The 17,608-nt window shown below is 40.5% G+C and overlaps 1 protein-coding gene across 2 annotated transcripts in view; it reads right to left on the bottom strand.

Moving 5' to 3' along the window:
- TXNDC16 (thioredoxin domain containing 16) overlaps positions 1 to 17,608 on the bottom strand; it is a 66,876-nt gene that overhangs the window by 31,732 nt on the left and 17,536 nt on the right. For both annotated transcript variants that reach the window (XM_063439779.1, XM_063439780.1), the window contains exons 7-13: positions 17,300 to 17,390; positions 15,978 to 16,134; positions 14,273 to 14,439; positions 13,018 to 13,078; positions 12,753 to 12,870; positions 11,579 to 11,725; positions 8,928 to 8,987 (exon numbers count right to left, since the gene is read on the bottom strand). In XM_063439779.1, coding sequence (XP_063295849.1) covers positions 8,928 to 8,987; positions 11,579 to 11,725; positions 12,753 to 12,870; positions 13,018 to 13,078; positions 14,273 to 14,439; positions 15,978 to 16,134; positions 17,300 to 17,390 — 801 coding nt within the window. The remainder of the gene's footprint in view (positions 1 to 8,927; positions 8,988 to 11,578; positions 11,726 to 12,752; positions 12,871 to 13,017; positions 13,079 to 14,272; positions 14,440 to 15,977; positions 16,135 to 17,299; positions 17,391 to 17,608) is intronic.

Raw genomic sequence — 17,608 nt, 5'->3', positions numbered from 1 at the left:
TAACCAATACCGTGGGAATTAGGGAGTTATCTACCAAGCAGCTGCAAGAAAAGTCCCGAAATGACGAAGTTCCGAATGCCGAACCGAGACGAATATTTTCCCCATGCACATGCCTAGATGCCAGCCACAAGGGTAGAGAAGACATATACAGACACCGGCCATTAATGCAGTTTATTTAATTTATTGTTTAGAAGTTTTCTTGGTCTATAGCAGTAATGAGATTTTTTTATATTTATTTATTCTATCAAGTAGCTCTAGCATTATATGTAATAAGGAAATGTAATGAATCCCCTTTAACTGTTAAAGGCTAGACCATACCTCAACCTAGCTGTTTATAATTAATTATAGAGCATTCAAAACCAGCACAGCAAGGGTTAACCAGTGTTTTCTGAAAGCTGTGGCGTTTGGTTGGCTTATTCCTTTACTGGTTGAGATAAGTATCCCCTCTTACTATGGTCGCTGCTGGGTTCAGAGGCTCCCTGGTGGCATGGTGACCTGCTTCTAGCTCATACAGAGCTGCACACGCCAGAAAGCGCAGCCAATCTGCACAATTCATTTTACTCTACTTCCGGGCTGGCGGATGACATCCCAATCCGCTGCCAGAGGTGGAGATACACCCCCAACCACAGAGTAGTTAAACTTTGTAAGTAAAGGGTTTCATAGCTCATACAGGCTTTAGATACCAGGACCCATTTACTTTACTGAAGTGGTCATGGTACTTGGAGTAAACCTTTAAGCTAAAGTTACTTTGGTATTTAGAGTGTCCCTTTAATTACAATTCCTGCAACATTAAAAAGTGTGAGATATTGAAATAAAACCAGTAAACATGCAGTCAGTGAGATAATATTACAGGAATCAGCTTAATATGTGGCATTCCCACTGTACTCATCTTTAATGTCCCTCTCTCTAAAAGCCTAGAGCAGTAAATCTATAGATTCTCTCGCCCTTACTGTCTAATTACTGCAGAGCAGAATGGCTAGGAGGTTTCAATATTTGCTAATCGTGTAAAAAAAAAGAATTTCAATGAAGACTTTTAGAGGTAAACAAGCTGCTTAAAGGCACAAACCCAGCGATCACAAGCACGTACTGAACACTTGTGAAGGAATTCCCCTGTTTGGCGTTGGGGTGACAGTTTGTATTCCCTTGTTTCATGTTGGCAGTTGACTCCCTGTACTGTGCTTCGTCTGGTTACTGGGGGATTTGGGGATTTTTTACCTGATATACCAGCGGAGATACGTATGCTGTTTGGGAGTTCGTGTGTCTTACTGAGGGAATTATCCAGGGACACTATTGAAATTACATGGGGATTCGTCTACCATAACTACCGAACGGAGGGCTATGTTCACTAGGCTCTGGTGGTCCGGGAGGAAACTACCAATTGAGGTTTAAATACACTTGGTTTCCTTACAACTGGTGGCAGGAATGAATGGCTCAGCAGTACCGACAGCTTAAGAGAGCCACGCTTAAGGATTTATTGGAAGCTCGAGGCGTAATAGCAAGCAACAAAACAAAAGCCACGTTAATTGCAGAGCTGTTACAGAGCGACAGATCCAGCACTACAGAAATGGAGCGTGAGGATGAAACTGAAATGCAGAAAGACATCAGATGGATGCTCAGTTTATTGGGACCTAACCCAGCAACAGAAACGGTTCTGCAGGTCATGGCGCAAGCCAGGCAATCGCAGAAGGAGCGAGATGACCGTGACAGTCTGCTACAGGGGGATCTGCTGCACTCCCTGGGGAGTACAAATGACCTACCAAAGAAGGTAAATTATGCTGCATTTAAAACCTTTAATGACAATGAAATGGAGATTGATAGTTATCTGCAGGATTTTGAAAGGCAATGTGCACTGGAGGGATTAGACTCCACCAAATGGGCCACAGTACTGAGCAGCAAGTTATCAGGCAGAGCAGCACGAGCAGTACCTGATGAGGACATTCACAATTATGGGAAAATAAAAGACATTTTGTTGGCTAGATATGCAGTTACCCCTGAGGCATACAGGAAGAAATTCAGGGAACTGAGGAAAACAGGGAAGGATACCCATACTGAATGGGCATTCCGGCTACACAGGGCAGCCCAAAATTGGATGAAGGGCTGCCAAGCAACCACTCTGGAGGATGCTTTACAACTCATCCTATTAGAACAATTTTTTAACCATACAGCAGAGGACATTAAGGACTGGGTAAAAGACAGGAAGCCTAAATCTGTGGAGGAGGCTGCAAGACTAGCAGATGAATACCAGGACAACCGGAGGCGAGAACAAGGGGTGAGCTGACCTGCGTTTAGGCAGCCGTATTCAGCCCCAACCACGGCTGCACCACCCAGAGGCCCCCTGAGTAATCCGCCACCCAGCTCAACAGCAGCACCACGGCAACCTGCAATGTGTCACTACTGCAAACAGCCGGGACACTACAAAAACCAGTGCCCACGTTTAAACTGGGGAAGCTGGGAGAGGCCGCCACCACAGTCCAAACCCAGGGCCGCTACTCATTGTGTACAGCAGGAGAGTACACCAGTGTTCCCTACCCATGAGGAACAATGGAGTGTGTTGCACGAAGTTAACCCCGTGCAAGCAGGAGGCGATAACCGGGACCACCACCGTCAGTGGATTACAGTAGATGGGGTGGGGGCCCGCGCTTTAAGAGACTCTGGGGCCACGTTAACTGTGGTTCAACCCCACACTGTCAAGGCCCAAGCTCACACGGGCCGCACTGTGGCAGTAAGGGTAGCCGGGGGTGCCATTCACAAACTACCCACGGCTAAAGTCCTTGTGGATTGGGGCTCAGGATCTAAACAATTGGAGGTTGGCATTATGCAGGGACTACCAGCCGAAGTACTGTTGGGAATGATGTGGGATGTTTAACTTCCCAACTAGCCCGAGATCCTGCGTCCGAAGCCTACCCGGTTACCACCCGAGCTCAATCCAGACTGGAAGCACCGCCGCACTCTGAGGAGACCCAGATGCCTCCATGTTTGGGCTGGGAGCCGTGTTAAGCCAGGTGGGAGACGACGACATGGAACACCCGGTGGCCTCTCAGCCTTAAACTTTTGCCCCGGGAGGTCAGCTATGCCACCGTGGAGAAGGAGTGCCTAGCCCTGGTGTGGGCGATTAAGAAACTCCAACCTTATTTGTACGGCCGGCCATTTACGCTGATGACCGACCACAACCCGTTGGTGTGGTTAAACCGGGTAGCTGGCGACAACCCCAGACTCTTACGGTGGAGCCTAGCCCTTCAACCGTACAAATTCACCATGCAGTACCGTCCGGGCAAACAAAATGGTAATGCAGACGGTTTGTCCCACCAAATGGAACTGGATGTTTAACTTAGACCTTTCTTCTTTTGTTTTCTCGGTCATCCCCAAGCCAACCCGTCAGGGTCTTGGCGTGTATGCCGACCTATGGACATATAGGGGAGCAGTGTGAAGGAATTCCCCTGTTTGGCGTTGGGGTGACAGTTTGTATTCCCTTGTTTCATGTTGGCAGTTGACTCCCTGTACTGTGCTTTGTCTGGTTACTGGGGGATTTTGGGATTTTTTACCTGATATACCAGCGGAGATACGTATGCTGTTTGGGAGTTTGGGTGTCTTACTGAGGGAATTATCCAGGGACACTATTGAAATTACATGGGGATTCGTCTACCATTACTACCGAACGGAGGGCTATGTTCACTAGGCTCTGGTGGTTCGGGAGGAAACTACCGATTGAGGTTTAAATACACTTGGTTTCCTTACACACTAAACCCATCGCTGTCATCAGGAAACAAACTCCACGGATTTAGTTATACCGGTCAGAACATTCTTCAGATACTTTGTTTTTATGAATTCTAGTTTTCTTATTAGGATTCTGCTCTGCAGATTTAATGCCAGCGGGGATTTTACATGGTGTCTTTTATGAGCAATTTCCTTGTGACGTTATCAATATGGTCAAAAATATATTTTTTTTAAAAATATACACAATATGCTTCCATATTACTGCACTCCATGACTGAAATTGAAATTAAACACACATACACAAATAATTATTAATATATAGATTCACTAAAGACTGAATGGGGTAAAACCATTCACTGCATACAATGCCATTCGGACTGCAAAATCCAGACGTTGCTGATGGAATTGATCGATGTCTGGATTTTGTAATGGAGGCCTCGAACGAGTCTAATTTTGGCTGGATTTCAGCCGAACCAAACGCCGCTGGACGGCTAAAATTTGTATCGAATTAATTAAATCTAGGCACGGACCCCCTGCTATATTACAGGCCTCAACTCATCATTACTATTTATTGTTTAACAGATATGCATCACCCGCCGGATGGAAGTTGGGGGCTGTGGCGAAACCAACTTCGCCACTGTGAACTGGAGAAGCCTGGTTGCCCGCCTGCTGCCTTTGGACTATGGACCAGACTTTATGGGAATGTGATACCCCAGATAGCTATACCATGGAGCCTATTCATATAATGAAAGACTATGGGAAAGACTTTAGCTCCATGGCAATTGTACTGTGTGAATAGGATCTGCGCGCTATTCGGTAGTTTTATGCGCTCAGATCCCAGCTATCTGGGGATATGTGAAATGTCTGTGTGTTATGTGTAAAATGTGACTTTATGTATTTCAAAGTGTTTTATGTCATTTTGCAACCATGTGGTTAATGGAATCTGCCTCTAGTCCTGGATAATTGGATTACTTCTCCAATTAACTCCAGGGCAGAAGGGAGGAAACCAGGGTGCATTGTGGGGATGTTTTTCTGCCAGCCAGGAGGGACAAAAGGTACTTTTAGTTACTTTTGAACCCCTGGTCGGATTCATGCCATTTTTTTATATGTTGTTCCCCTGAATGGATTGATTGTGGATATGCATTTTCATATGAATGTGATGTATGGTTTTCAAGTTATGAAAGTTGTGTAAAAGTATATTTTACACTGTATGCATAATGGGATTATGTGTCACACTAAGGGGAGGGGATGTGCGGGAGGTAACATCTATGTCATTGGTTCTTTTATGCCTCCCCCTGGGTGTGGCCTGTATGTGTGAGTTGGAAATAAAAGCCAGGCTGGATGAGCCAGTCCAGAGTTCCTGTTTAACCCTCAAAATGAAGTGTCGTCTCGTTCTTGGGGGGAATTGGATTGTAAGCTGACTGCCAGGAGTGTAAGCGGATTGGATGCTTTTCTTGTTCAGCTGTTCCAGTTCGGAGTGTTATCTTGTATCCAGTTCGGGAGTTTGGTGTTCTGCAGTAGCTGTGCCTGTCTCTCAAAAAGGGGATTATCGCCTAAACTGGGTTTTATCCTCTTGTAAGTGAAACGGTCCGTTACAGGGGCACATGGAGATTTACAACCTCCATTATAGCAACATAGGTCTTCATACGGTTCTTATGGCCCCCACATAATTAACCCTCTTATTAACAAGGTTTTTGTTTTTTTAAACTGTCAGTAGCTACTAACGCTTCCAGCAGGCAAACAGTTCTTCCAATTATCAATTAACTGGCAAAAAGCATCCTGCCACTTGCATTCGGTTTATCATCGGCCTCCATGCAGTATACTGGTTTGGATAAAACGAATGTTACAGAATCGGTCTGGCTGAATCCTGACTGCATTCAGCTTTAGTTAATATGTGAATTGCTGCATTCGGTTTATCATCGGCCTCAACGCAGTATATTGGTTCGGATGTAACGAAGGTTACATAATCGGTTGGCCTGAATCCTGACTGCATTCAGCTTTAGTAAATCTGTGAATTGCTGCATTCGGATTATCTTCGGCCTCCACACAGTATACGGATTTAACGAATGTTACAGAATCGGTCGGCCTGACTGAATCTTGATTTAGTAAATCTGTGAATTGCCAATGTGGTTGGAATTCAGTCATGTTCCCCTGGATTTTGTCCATTTGGTTTGTCCAGTGCAGGGGTAGGCAACCTTCGGCTCTACAGATGTTTTGGACTACATCTCCCATAATGCTTTTACAGCCATATTGCTGGCAAAGCATCAAGGGAGATGTAGTCCACAACATCTGTAGAGCCGAAGGTTGCCTACCCCTGGTCCAGTGTTTAGTGAATAATCCTGATAGGGAATTTAACCAGGAAAGATACATTTCACTTGCCCGGGTTTCCAAAAACATTGTGAGTTCTGGGCACTGTTCTAAATCAACTTTATAAAACTCTTTATCGATGTGATCTTGTCAGATATCAAACCTGGGTGATAAACTGCAGCCAGAGTCCTGTCCACTGAACTCTCATGGCCACATTGCACACAGAATGTATAACAGGCTGTTACGTAACAACTGAAGTCATCCTTTAATTATTATAACAATAGATAAAAAAAAAAATATTTAAAGAAAAACACAATGCTTATCACATTGTCAGAGACAATTGGGACTCGCTGTGTATCCTGGAGATGTACAGTAGTCTGAACGGAAATACTTAAATAATATTAGGATATCCCTAAAAGGTGAGGGTTATAAAATAAAAATATAAAGTTGCCTAAATGATCCACAATATATGGAAAATATATAGATATTAGGATTATATTAGGTATCCACTGTGAGCTTTATTGTATCTGGCTCAGTAGGTAACCGCAATGCTATCTATATAAAATCTAATATATTAACAAAACAAAACGAAGAAAAACAGAAAACTCTAAAGTGCTACCTCTAATTAGCACAAGAAACACCCCATATTAGCATACATATCCAAACTGGCTAAACTTGCCAAAAAGATCCTCTATAGTGAGGTCTAAAGATTAAATTATCAATCAATGCTGGTAATATTATAATCCAAAGAATACACATATCAGAGAATAAAATAAAAGGAAATAAAGTATATACAAGGCTTCAAGCAATAAAATAGTCTTGTCTCTCTATATATGTCTAGTGGAAATAAATTGAGGAGTGTTCGATATAGATGTCATGATGCTTAGAATGCTCAATGATACATCTATAGATAGATAAATAAAGTATAGAGTGTATCGTTATAAGAAGGTAAAGGAATGTAAATGGTACAGTAATAAAGATATACTGCATATCAAATTTGCAGTGACAGATAATAACCAATCTCTCCCATCCCATGTACACGTGTAAGCAAAATGTAGAGCAGACTAAATTAAACATCGAAAACCCTATAAGGCAAGCTAAATATCATGCCGTGATATTTCTTAAGTGCCAATAAGTGAAAAAAATAATAAAAATAAAACGCCTGACGCGCGTTTCGGTACTGTGAAGCCAGCACCTTCGTCAGAGGAAAACGAACTGTAAATGAAAAGGCTCTTAAATACCTTATTCTCCCAACATCTGAATCCTTATGCAGCCAATCAGAATAGTATGTTCACGCCGGCAAATCTATGCTTCTCGTGCCAAAAATTTAAGTGGGCGGAGCCAGCCAGTTCACATGAGATTAACATGATAGAGCTATCCGAGTTTGCCTGTAAGGTTACGTGTGCACTGAATAATGAGGAGGTTAGCACCCCTTTGTGGTCAATGAACAGAACAAAAGACAAAATACATTTAAAAGTTTTGTATCAACTAAGTAACTTAAGCATAAATTTGTTACAATATAGTTGCGTTGATATGAGAACAGATGTCAAACACACTCTGCCTGTTGCTCCATATATTGATACAATTGTATTTTAGTAGAGCAACAGATATTGATGTAATCCTGCTATGTAGGCAAATGGAGCTCAAGATGATACTGTTACTAATTTACACATATTTACCAGAACTTTAAGTGTATATTTTACCAAGTACAATACTCATTTTATAAAGCCTTCGTACCAATATAGCTTTATCTAATAAGCATTCTTTTAGCCTCTAATCTTAGTATAACAAAATATAAAGTTCTATTATCCATACAGGTCAAACATAGGAAAAAAGGAAACAAAAATAAAAATCTAATTGTATGCAGATAAAAGCTGTAATAGTATTAAATGGGGAATATGGATCTATATGAGGTATGACAGACACCTTAATAGGGATCCCAAATTCAGTATATATCTTAAAAATTACACAAAATATCACATTTAGAAATACACCTGTATATAATGCAAATAAGTATCATGAAAGAAATATTAAAGCCAAATAGAAATGATATAAAGGAAAAAATAAATAATTAAATAATCATAATGGTAAATAAATTAATCAGAGATAAATGATGTATAGGAGTAGCCCTCATTTAATCCCAGGGGTGAGAGAGCTTTCACCTTATATATCCAGAAGCTCTCTCTCTGTAGCAGTTTGCTATCAAGATCACCACCTCTGGGTCCAAGTGTGACTCCTAATATTATTTAAGTATTTCCATTCAGACTACTGTACATCTCCAGGATACACAGCGAGTCCCAATTGTCTCTGACAATGTGATAAACATTGTGTTTTTCTTTATATAATTTTTCTCTATACAATTCTCGGGGTTAAGCCCCTTGAGACCCCTGGAGTCTCTCTTTTGGTACTTTATATATATTTATTATTAGAACAAAGCCATTTCATGACACAGATGTCAGATTCCTGCAATCGCTGAACCAAGTGCCCCGCTAACATTGTGTGAAGTATATTCTGTGAGGCTTTACCATTTAGAATGGAGGAACAAATCCTGGTGTTATGGTGGTGAGGGAGAGGAGGCCTGTGATTGTGCTGTTACAGACTTCAGTCTAGGTCCCAGGTGATGCAGTGAATGTCAGGATTTGCTACCATGTCCCAAGCATGCTATGCATTCCCTAGATCCTATGCGCACTGTGCTGGGTCCATATGGACCTCTTACCAATGTCTGTGCAGCACTTCACTCTGTCGGCCCAAATCAGGGACACTTAGGACCTCAATCCCTGAACCCTGCCATGCCATCTACAATCAACAACAGGCATTCTGCTGGAAGGGTTAAAATAACCCCGTTGGATTGATAGAATATAATGAAATTGTAAAGACGTTAAACCACAGGCATAAAGTATACAAACCTTTATATTTTTCAGCCATTTGTAGAACGGACTGCAGAAATGTCAGCGATACAGTTTCCCCTTAGGAAAAAAAAAATATATCACATTTATGGGAAGATAATAATCGCAGTTTAAAAAAAACAGATTTACAGATTAAACAAAGTAGCAAAAATAAAAATAAAAATGCTAAACTGCCGTCATTACACATTTACTTTATACCTAGATTTATTTGGTGGGGGGGGAGGGGAACATTAGGGTTAGCAATTAATTTTGCGATGGAGTTTAACTTGTCATTTTTCAGTTTATATCACCGTGTGATGCAGAACATCCTAGTGCCTTGTGAATCATAAAATGCCATAACACAGGGGATGGTGCGAGCACTGTGGCTGACAAGCCGTGCCACAAGTGAGCTTCAGCGTACAGCTTTCCCAAAGTCTATTCTTATTAAAGTGACTGCCACTTTATTTACACGATCCGATAATTACCATCATGGGAAGCTGTTATAAGAAGTTGGGGGCCCCTCCAGAAAGAGAAATTAAGACTATTCTTAGGAAGCTGAAACAACTATTAGCGACAGAGGTAGTAAAGATCTTGAAAAAGCTACACCACTTTGGAGGCAGTGTGAAGGCAGAAGAACAAGGAAGTGGGGGACCTTAATCAATACCACACTGAAACGACTGACACCTGATCTGGCCTTCAGGGGACTTGTGAGGAAGGCAGTCGCCACAAACACATTAAGATCCGGGGCATTCCTGACTATCACTGCGGCCAACTTGCCATCTTATATCAACCGTTTATTCACGGCCAGGCTATTGCGCAATGCTACTGCCACCATTCAGATGGGCTCTTTACAGTCTCCAACTTACTAGGAGCGAAGTCCAAATGCTCCTGTGATGTGATCATCCACCTGTGCCACATGGTAAATAATTTTATTTTTTTGTAAGATTTTTATTATTTATTGAAAATTTTCAAGAAGAAGGAGTATAAAACTGAACAAAGCAGCAGGTAACGGGACACACAGGTCTCCATTAAAAAAAAAAAAAAAAATCAACAAAAGAGTTCAATATTGCATTAAATACAGAAACTGGCAGAGTTCCTAAAATAAAGCTTACACAGAGGTACTGGCTTTAAGGAAGTAGAACACAGAGACAAGATGATAATAGTCATGTCACACTGTCTTATAGTATGCATTATTTAACCAAACAAGATAGAACACAATAAGTCGCCCTCCTAATTAGTATTTAAGTGGTGGAATGGTCACCCGGCAATAAGTCCGGGTAGGTACCAATCCTTAAAACAAAATCGACAGTATTTTAGGAAAATAAGTTAGCCATAATGAGAGCGGCCAGAAGCACAGACCGTAGAACTTTGAGGGCATCTCCTTGTCCTCTCGAGCCACCCTGAGAGGGAGAGTCTTGCTGGGACATGTCACCCGGCTACTCCATGACAAGGAATTGTGGAATGTAACGGAGTGATACTGAAGATGTTCAATGCAAAGGAAGCTCCAGTGTTGGGACTCTTTGCATCCTACCAAATTGGATGACCTAGGATGCGGACGCAGTCCCTACCTGTAACTACTGTCAATTTCTAACTGGAGGGCTACCTACCATGCTGCCACAGGCGGTGGCCCATTATTTACGCACTTCATCCAGTTGACCCAATCTAAGATCATTGTAAATCTAGACCCCAGTATCTGCTAACGCTTAGCATTACGTTTTTAGCTCACTTATGTTTTATTTAATGCATTCCCTATTTCATTCCTGTAAATTATGTAATGTGCCGTTATTTGTCCAATGATTTCACATAATGTCTTTAAATCTGTATCCCAAAGACATAAAATAAATTGTCAAAATACCGCAGCACAAGGACAGGATTATTAACTAATGGGTGAATTGTAAAGAATTCAAAGTGAATTTCAACTTTTAGACCAAAATAGACAAACTGGCATAAGTGCTGAAATTTGTTTGAATTCCCAACGATTAACACCTTATTGGATAACCATAAGTGCATTATGGTAATTAGTGTCGTTTCGGTGTCTGTCAAGCGGTGGAATATTCAACGCCACCAATGCGTATCAAGCAGCTGATGCACACACAGTTTATGGTTACGGTATTACCTGATGGGCAATCCAATACCGGTATGGATTCAGGCGGAGAATACCGCAATCAGATATGCAAATAATGAACCTGGTATTCGCCTAGAGACCCATTCTTTTATACAAATTCATTTATACTTTCTATGTTCAGTAAAAGCTCTATTACGCCCTTCCAAATGGCAGAATAAACAATTTATTGTGACCACTTACTGGTCCCTGATCACTAGAGATGTGGCATGTGGGTCTGGTTCTGAATGGGCAGACCAGATAACACCTAGGCCATGGGGAGATGCTGGCAGATTCAATGCCAGTACGCAGAATTCAATTCTTTGAAAAACAATTATCCAGAGTCAACCTGCATGTGATCAGACACATTATTTTACACCATATTCCAGATATAACTGGGAATAATTAGTAATATTCTTAGATGGTCCGGTTTATCCCATTAATTATTATAAAGGGAAACCATTTTCCATGGTAACCAGTTCACATTCATTTTCTTATATTTCCACCAGTAAAGTAGCAGATTATTATTTCATTGTGTTTTCAGATAGAAAGATTTAGGGAGCGTACGTACAGCTGGCGTAAAACAGAACCATTGAGTGAGGTTTGCTGGTCACCATCATCCTGAATGTTTCTGCTGTTAGGGAAGGGACTAAGTGCAGGGGCAGCACCCGCTTCCTGTCTCTGTATACAGCTTCGGCTACCTCGTCATCTTGAGTCTCTACGGGAGAGGGAAGAATGCCAAGGTTAAATATTTACACACAGTATATACATAGAATACAACGACACTGACTCAATCAATGATGATAAGAAATAGAAACTTTAATTGGTTTTCCAGTTATCTACAAATATTCTATGACCGGCATATTGCATGGAATGTCTTCTCAAACTTATGACTACATACAGACAACACGTAAAGTAAACAAAAGGATCTTCTAAACTGAATGGAGGACACTAGACCAGTGTAGACTTTGTAGATCCATACTAATCTGAATTGGACGGTTCTGTTGAATGTAAGTTACTGATGATAATAAATGTAGATCCATACTAATCTGAATTGGACGGTTCTGTTGAATGTAAGTTACTGATGATAATAAATGTAGATCCATACTAATCTGAATTGGACGGTTCTGTTGAATGTAAGTTACTGATGATAATAAATGTAGATCCATACTAATCTGAATTGGACGGTTCTGTTGAATGTAAGTTACTGATGATAATAAATGTAGATCCATACTAATCTGAATTGGACGGTTCTGTTGAATGTAAGTTACTGATGATAATAAATGTAGATCCATACAGGATGACACAGTATTTGTGATCCACCTCGAAAGCCATCCACGAATGCTCCACTAACTGATCGGATTGAATTCTGTACAATAATACTGCTGGGTTTATTCACTAAACCTGAATTGAACAAAAATCGAATTACAAACTTTAGGGAAAACCAGAAAGGCTCTGACTATAGCCCTTTATTCCATTGGATTTCCGTGTTTAATAGATGGTTATTACCGATGAGCAGTGACTATTAGCCGAGCTGTCGAATACCCAATCGTGCTCTAACCTTGGCAGTACATGGGAAGCTTGCCAAGATGAAGCAATTTAGTCTGGGCTCCTAAATTGGCAATTAACTGCCAGGGGTACACAATGCTCTCATAAAAAGTTTACAAATAATAATAATAATAATAAATAATAATAATAATAATAATATCCTGAAAGATAAAAGAAAACGCTCTCTCAGGTATTACCTTGATCGCCATGGATGGGTTTTTCTGCAGATTCCTCATTTTTCTGGTGTTTAGTATTTTTGATGAGGTCTATTATTTCCTGGGATTCCCCTAGAAGCAAGTATCGGATGGGCGCATCCTTTTAAGGAAGAGAACGTCCAGTTATTCATGTGGCATCATTATTCAGTATTTTATGGAAAATAACCATTTGTAACATGGTGCCATTGTATTGGATTATCGGTCTGCAGTACAGCATAGAAAGGGTTACAGTTACTAAATCACCTACCTCTTCTGCTGTCTTCACACCCACATTAACATTTCCCGGGATGTACGGGTCAGACGTGTCCCTTAATACAGAAAGCCAATTAGCAGGATTCACTGTATACAGAAACATTATAGACCTCCCTAGTGTCCTAAGCCCCCCTCAGCTGTCAAACAAAGAGCTACACAAATTGGGGATAATGAATAAGATCTAAAGTGAGCAGTCACCATGGAAACCAATAACGGCTCCACTTTCAGAACTTTATCTAGAATTGGATTGGGCTACAAAATTTGTTTTTTAACACACACACACACACACACACACACAGAGTCTTCACTGAAGTGAAACAAAAGTATTTACTGTATTATAAAAATACATGCACTGTGGGTAAAAGAAAATCAACGTTTCGACCCTCCTCGTGATCTTGATAAAGACCCAAGGAGGATCGAAACGTTGATTTTCTGTTACCCACAGTGCATGTATTTTTTATAATACAGTAAATACTTTTGTTTCACTTCAGTGAAGACCCAGTGTGCTCCCTTTTTTTGGTTTTTTTATATATTACGCGGGATTGCACCTAGGCATTTAATTACTTTTAAACTTTCGATTTAAGGAGGAGTGCCCTGCTGATCTATTATATATATATCCTGAATAAAAGACACAAACATGGTTCTCTCTTTCTCCAAAACCTTGACCTTTTACGGGTCAGTATGAATATTAACCTTAATAAATAAATGAGCTCTTACTACATGAAACGGGTGTCAAGCTTTCATGCAATGCTTTAGAAAACACGGTATATTCTGATCTTGCTCTTGTCAGGGGGAATCTGCTTACATAGACTATACGATCCCATATACAGATCTAGTGATACTGCAGGCTCCTATCCCAGTAGATCTGTCATCAAGCAAGCATCAGTAAGTTTAAGAAATCAGATTTCCACAAATATGCTGACAGAAAGAGTACAACACGTGGGTCAGAGCTAGCGCCATGTTGTTCGTTCTGTTTGCTCTGAATCATATCCCACGTTTTGGTTTAAGAAGCCGTGTTTCAGCAGAAAAGCCCAGTGAGCAGAGAATTCTGGGATTGGGCTGAAACATCGATGTGTAAAATGTATTAATTAATAAAACTGAATAGCAGAAAAGCCCGGTGAGCAGGGAATACTGGGATTGGACTGAAACATCGATGTGTAAAATGTATTAATTAATAAAACTGAACAGCAGAAAAGTCCATTGAGGGCTCTTCATCGTGGGATTCAATATTTATATTTACATACAAATACCTAGATAATGTTGCCACCCCCGCCTTCCCCAGCAGCTGCCAGGCAACATGTTCTGCGGTCTCTCTGTCTGCGTCATACGTCTCTTTCTCACAGACAATGAAGACCAGTGGTAGGCCAAGCTGGATATGAACACTGGTGAATTTATCAGGATCTCCAGACACTTCAGCCTAGTTAATATTAAAAAAAATAAATCAATAAAAATTGTCGGAAACAAGCACTACAAAAAAAAATCCCAGTGGATCCCCCAGATGGAGATGCTAGTTACAGTAACATTTAAGAAGGACTTATAAAGTGATTATGGTGCTCTAATAATGTCCGTGCAGCATTCCATGCTCTTTAGTTGCTCCCTGCAGAGCTTTAAGGTGGAGTTTGTAGCCGTGTCAGTCAGAGTGCAGCACGTGGTCCTGTGTGAACTCAGAGGCTAGTGCTACAAGGTGACAAAAGGATCTTTCAACGTTGACCTCCCGCACGCTGTATATTCAAAATGTTTTTCTATGAAACTAAAAATACTAAGGCCTTGATTAAATATTGCTTAACGACATTGTGAGCAGATTGGCCTGTTTCATTGCTGAATTACAAGTCAATTTAAATGTTTTGTTATAGAATAGCTCTAACATGTTCAGAGTGAGGTCACATAGAAACATAGAATGTGACGGCAGATAAGAACCATTCGGCCCATCTAGTCTGCCCAGTTTTCTAAATACTTTCATTAGTCCCTGGCCTTATCTTATAGTTAGGATAGCCTTATGACTATCCCACGCATGCTTAAACTCCATCACTGTGTTAACATCTACCACTTCAGCTGGAAGGCTATTCCATGCATCCACTACCCTCTCAGTAAAGTAATACTTCCTGATATTATTTTTATACCTTTGTCCCTCTAATTTAAGACTGTCCTCTTATTGTGGTAGTGTTTCCTTCTTTTAAATATGGTCTCCTCCCACTCCCACAATGCTCAGTGCAGATTCCCACAATGCCGAGCACATGGAGTGAGATCACATGGGTTCGCACAGCCACATCTGAGAGTAACATGGCGATTTATCGTAAATAGAAAGTTTACTGTATATTTTCTTTGAACACTCACTATGTATATATCGCATTACAGAATTTGAAGCACCGTTGTCACATATTATATGGATATCAGATCTACTTTAACCCATTCCCCGCTTTCAGGTCATGGGATTAATGATACGAACTCTCCACATACAGGGTTATTACCTAAAGTGACAATTATTGGGAATTCAAAGGGAATTTCAGATTTAAGGCCAAAAAAGCTCAACTTGAAAAAATCTCCAAGTCAACTTCTAGGTCAACTATTTCTGAAATGTTAAATTCTGCATGATTGAATAATCCCACTATTTAATTACTAGCTAGAATATCTCCCTTACTTCTAAATAACACCTCCAGCTGGCCAGTGACCCATTCTGCAGGTCTGATATAAAGTATGTAAGTGGAATATGTGACTTGTATTCCAAGATCACTTATACTATACTAAACGTCTACTAATGTAATGTGTGTATTTTGTAAAAATGTAAAAGCAATAAATAAAATAAATAAAAAATGAATTCTGCTTGATTTCCAACAATTCCTATTTTAGTAAATGACCCTGTCAGTGTTTTAGCCCCAGGGGTGGTGCTGGAACCACGTTTGTACGAGATCACCCTACAGGAAACGATACAGACAGTGTTCGAAGTTCCATACGTACAACAAGCGGTGCATTCATGAGTTTCAGAAAGCGATGGATATTCAGGGTACTCAAAGGCTGATCGGATGAAGATCTCTGACATTCGTGGGTCGGGCTCGTTACTGCTTTGCAATGACAATAAATGAGCTTTGCAGGAACTAAGTCTGATCTTCCACGGCTGCAAAGGGAAAATAAAAGAAATAACTATATATTGAAAATACTAAGGACAGCAGGTGATAACTGGTGAAATGAATGTGATTTAGGTTTCTAGAGAGAGAAAAAAAAAGCACAGGTGGAAATTAGAATAGGTTTCTGTTAGTAAGTCACAGATGGTGGTTTTACCATTTAGCATGGAAACAGACCGTAATCGCCAGCATTGGCCATTTTAGCGATTACCAACTTGTCACTAAATGACTGCAGAGAAGCAAACCCTTACTGAATATTCCTGCAAAATGAGAGAAACCTTTATGAATCCGATTTAAATAAACAGAGCAGCGACCTCTGCTGGAGGAGTTTGAGTAATCTCAATCATACAATTAAGCTGTGGGAACATTTTACATTAGATGACTGGGGTACAAGATGCAAACAGTTAGAAAGTGGAAATCGTACCCTGCCTCAAGCACTGTAATACTCATATGCAGCTGTTTAGTGAGGTCTTCCGAGCCAGCTCTTGTTGCAAGGTACTTTATGTGACAGTGGTTGTGGTGAATATATAGTATTACTCAGATTTCGAGTTTCCATTGTTGCCATCCCTCCTTAAAGGACTATGCGGTTTATTCGCTAAACTGGAAAACGTGGAAATGTACCAAATGGGAGATCAACTAAAATGGGAAACATTTTCCCAATTCGTTCTTTAAACAAATCTGCCAGTCCTTCAAATTCAAGGCAGAGATATCAAGAGGAATGTGAATATAACATTACACGAGTAAGGAACCGAGGCAGTTTTATTATAGAACAGACGGAAACCATGCATGACTCCGATACACACACACACACACACACTCTCTCGGCAAGTTGGAGTGTCCTTTTAAGAATAAAACCACAGGATACTAGAATTTATTTGTGTGTGTGTATTTGTGTTTAATCGCAGTTGACATTTTATGGTGCTTTATTTATAGGATTAAATAATTACAATTCTGAGGATGACTTACTTGACTCCCTATTTATTTTAATAAATTCCATTCTATGCACGGGGGTCACATCCCCCCAGTTAATCTACTGCCGAGAACCAACAATACAGTCAGTGAAACTTGTACTGGCCTCTCAATAAATCAGATCTAGCACATATTGCTTTTACATTTCTCCACCTGAAAAGAATGATTCCCCCTGAAGTACAAACTTACCTTATATTTTCCAGTAAAGAAGTTTCAGTCGTTAACACAAACTGGTATAGAGATCCATAAACAAAGGCGGCTTCCATGACAGCTCTGTGTTCTGAGAACAGAAATACAGCAATATAGGGCAACGCAAGGCATTTCATGGATTTAAAGGAGAATAAGACAACCGTTTCTTTTATTGAACAAATCAGAAAGATATCGGACAATGGCATTCCTGTATGTTCTAGGAGGGTACAGAAAAAGATGTGATCACAATAAACGTGTGCATAGCAATCTGTACACCCCTAAAAGTTTGCAAGAGAGACACAAAATACG

The sequence above is a fragment of the Pelobates fuscus genome, chromosome 13 (genome assembly GCF_036172605.1).
Source record: "Pelobates fuscus isolate aPelFus1 chromosome 13, aPelFus1.pri, whole genome shotgun sequence".
Lineage (NCBI taxonomy): Eukaryota > Metazoa > Chordata > Amphibia > Anura > Pelobatidae > Pelobates > Pelobates fuscus.
The sequence above is the reverse complement of the archived record's forward strand: the minus strand, read 5'-3'. Positions and strand labels throughout refer to the sequence as shown.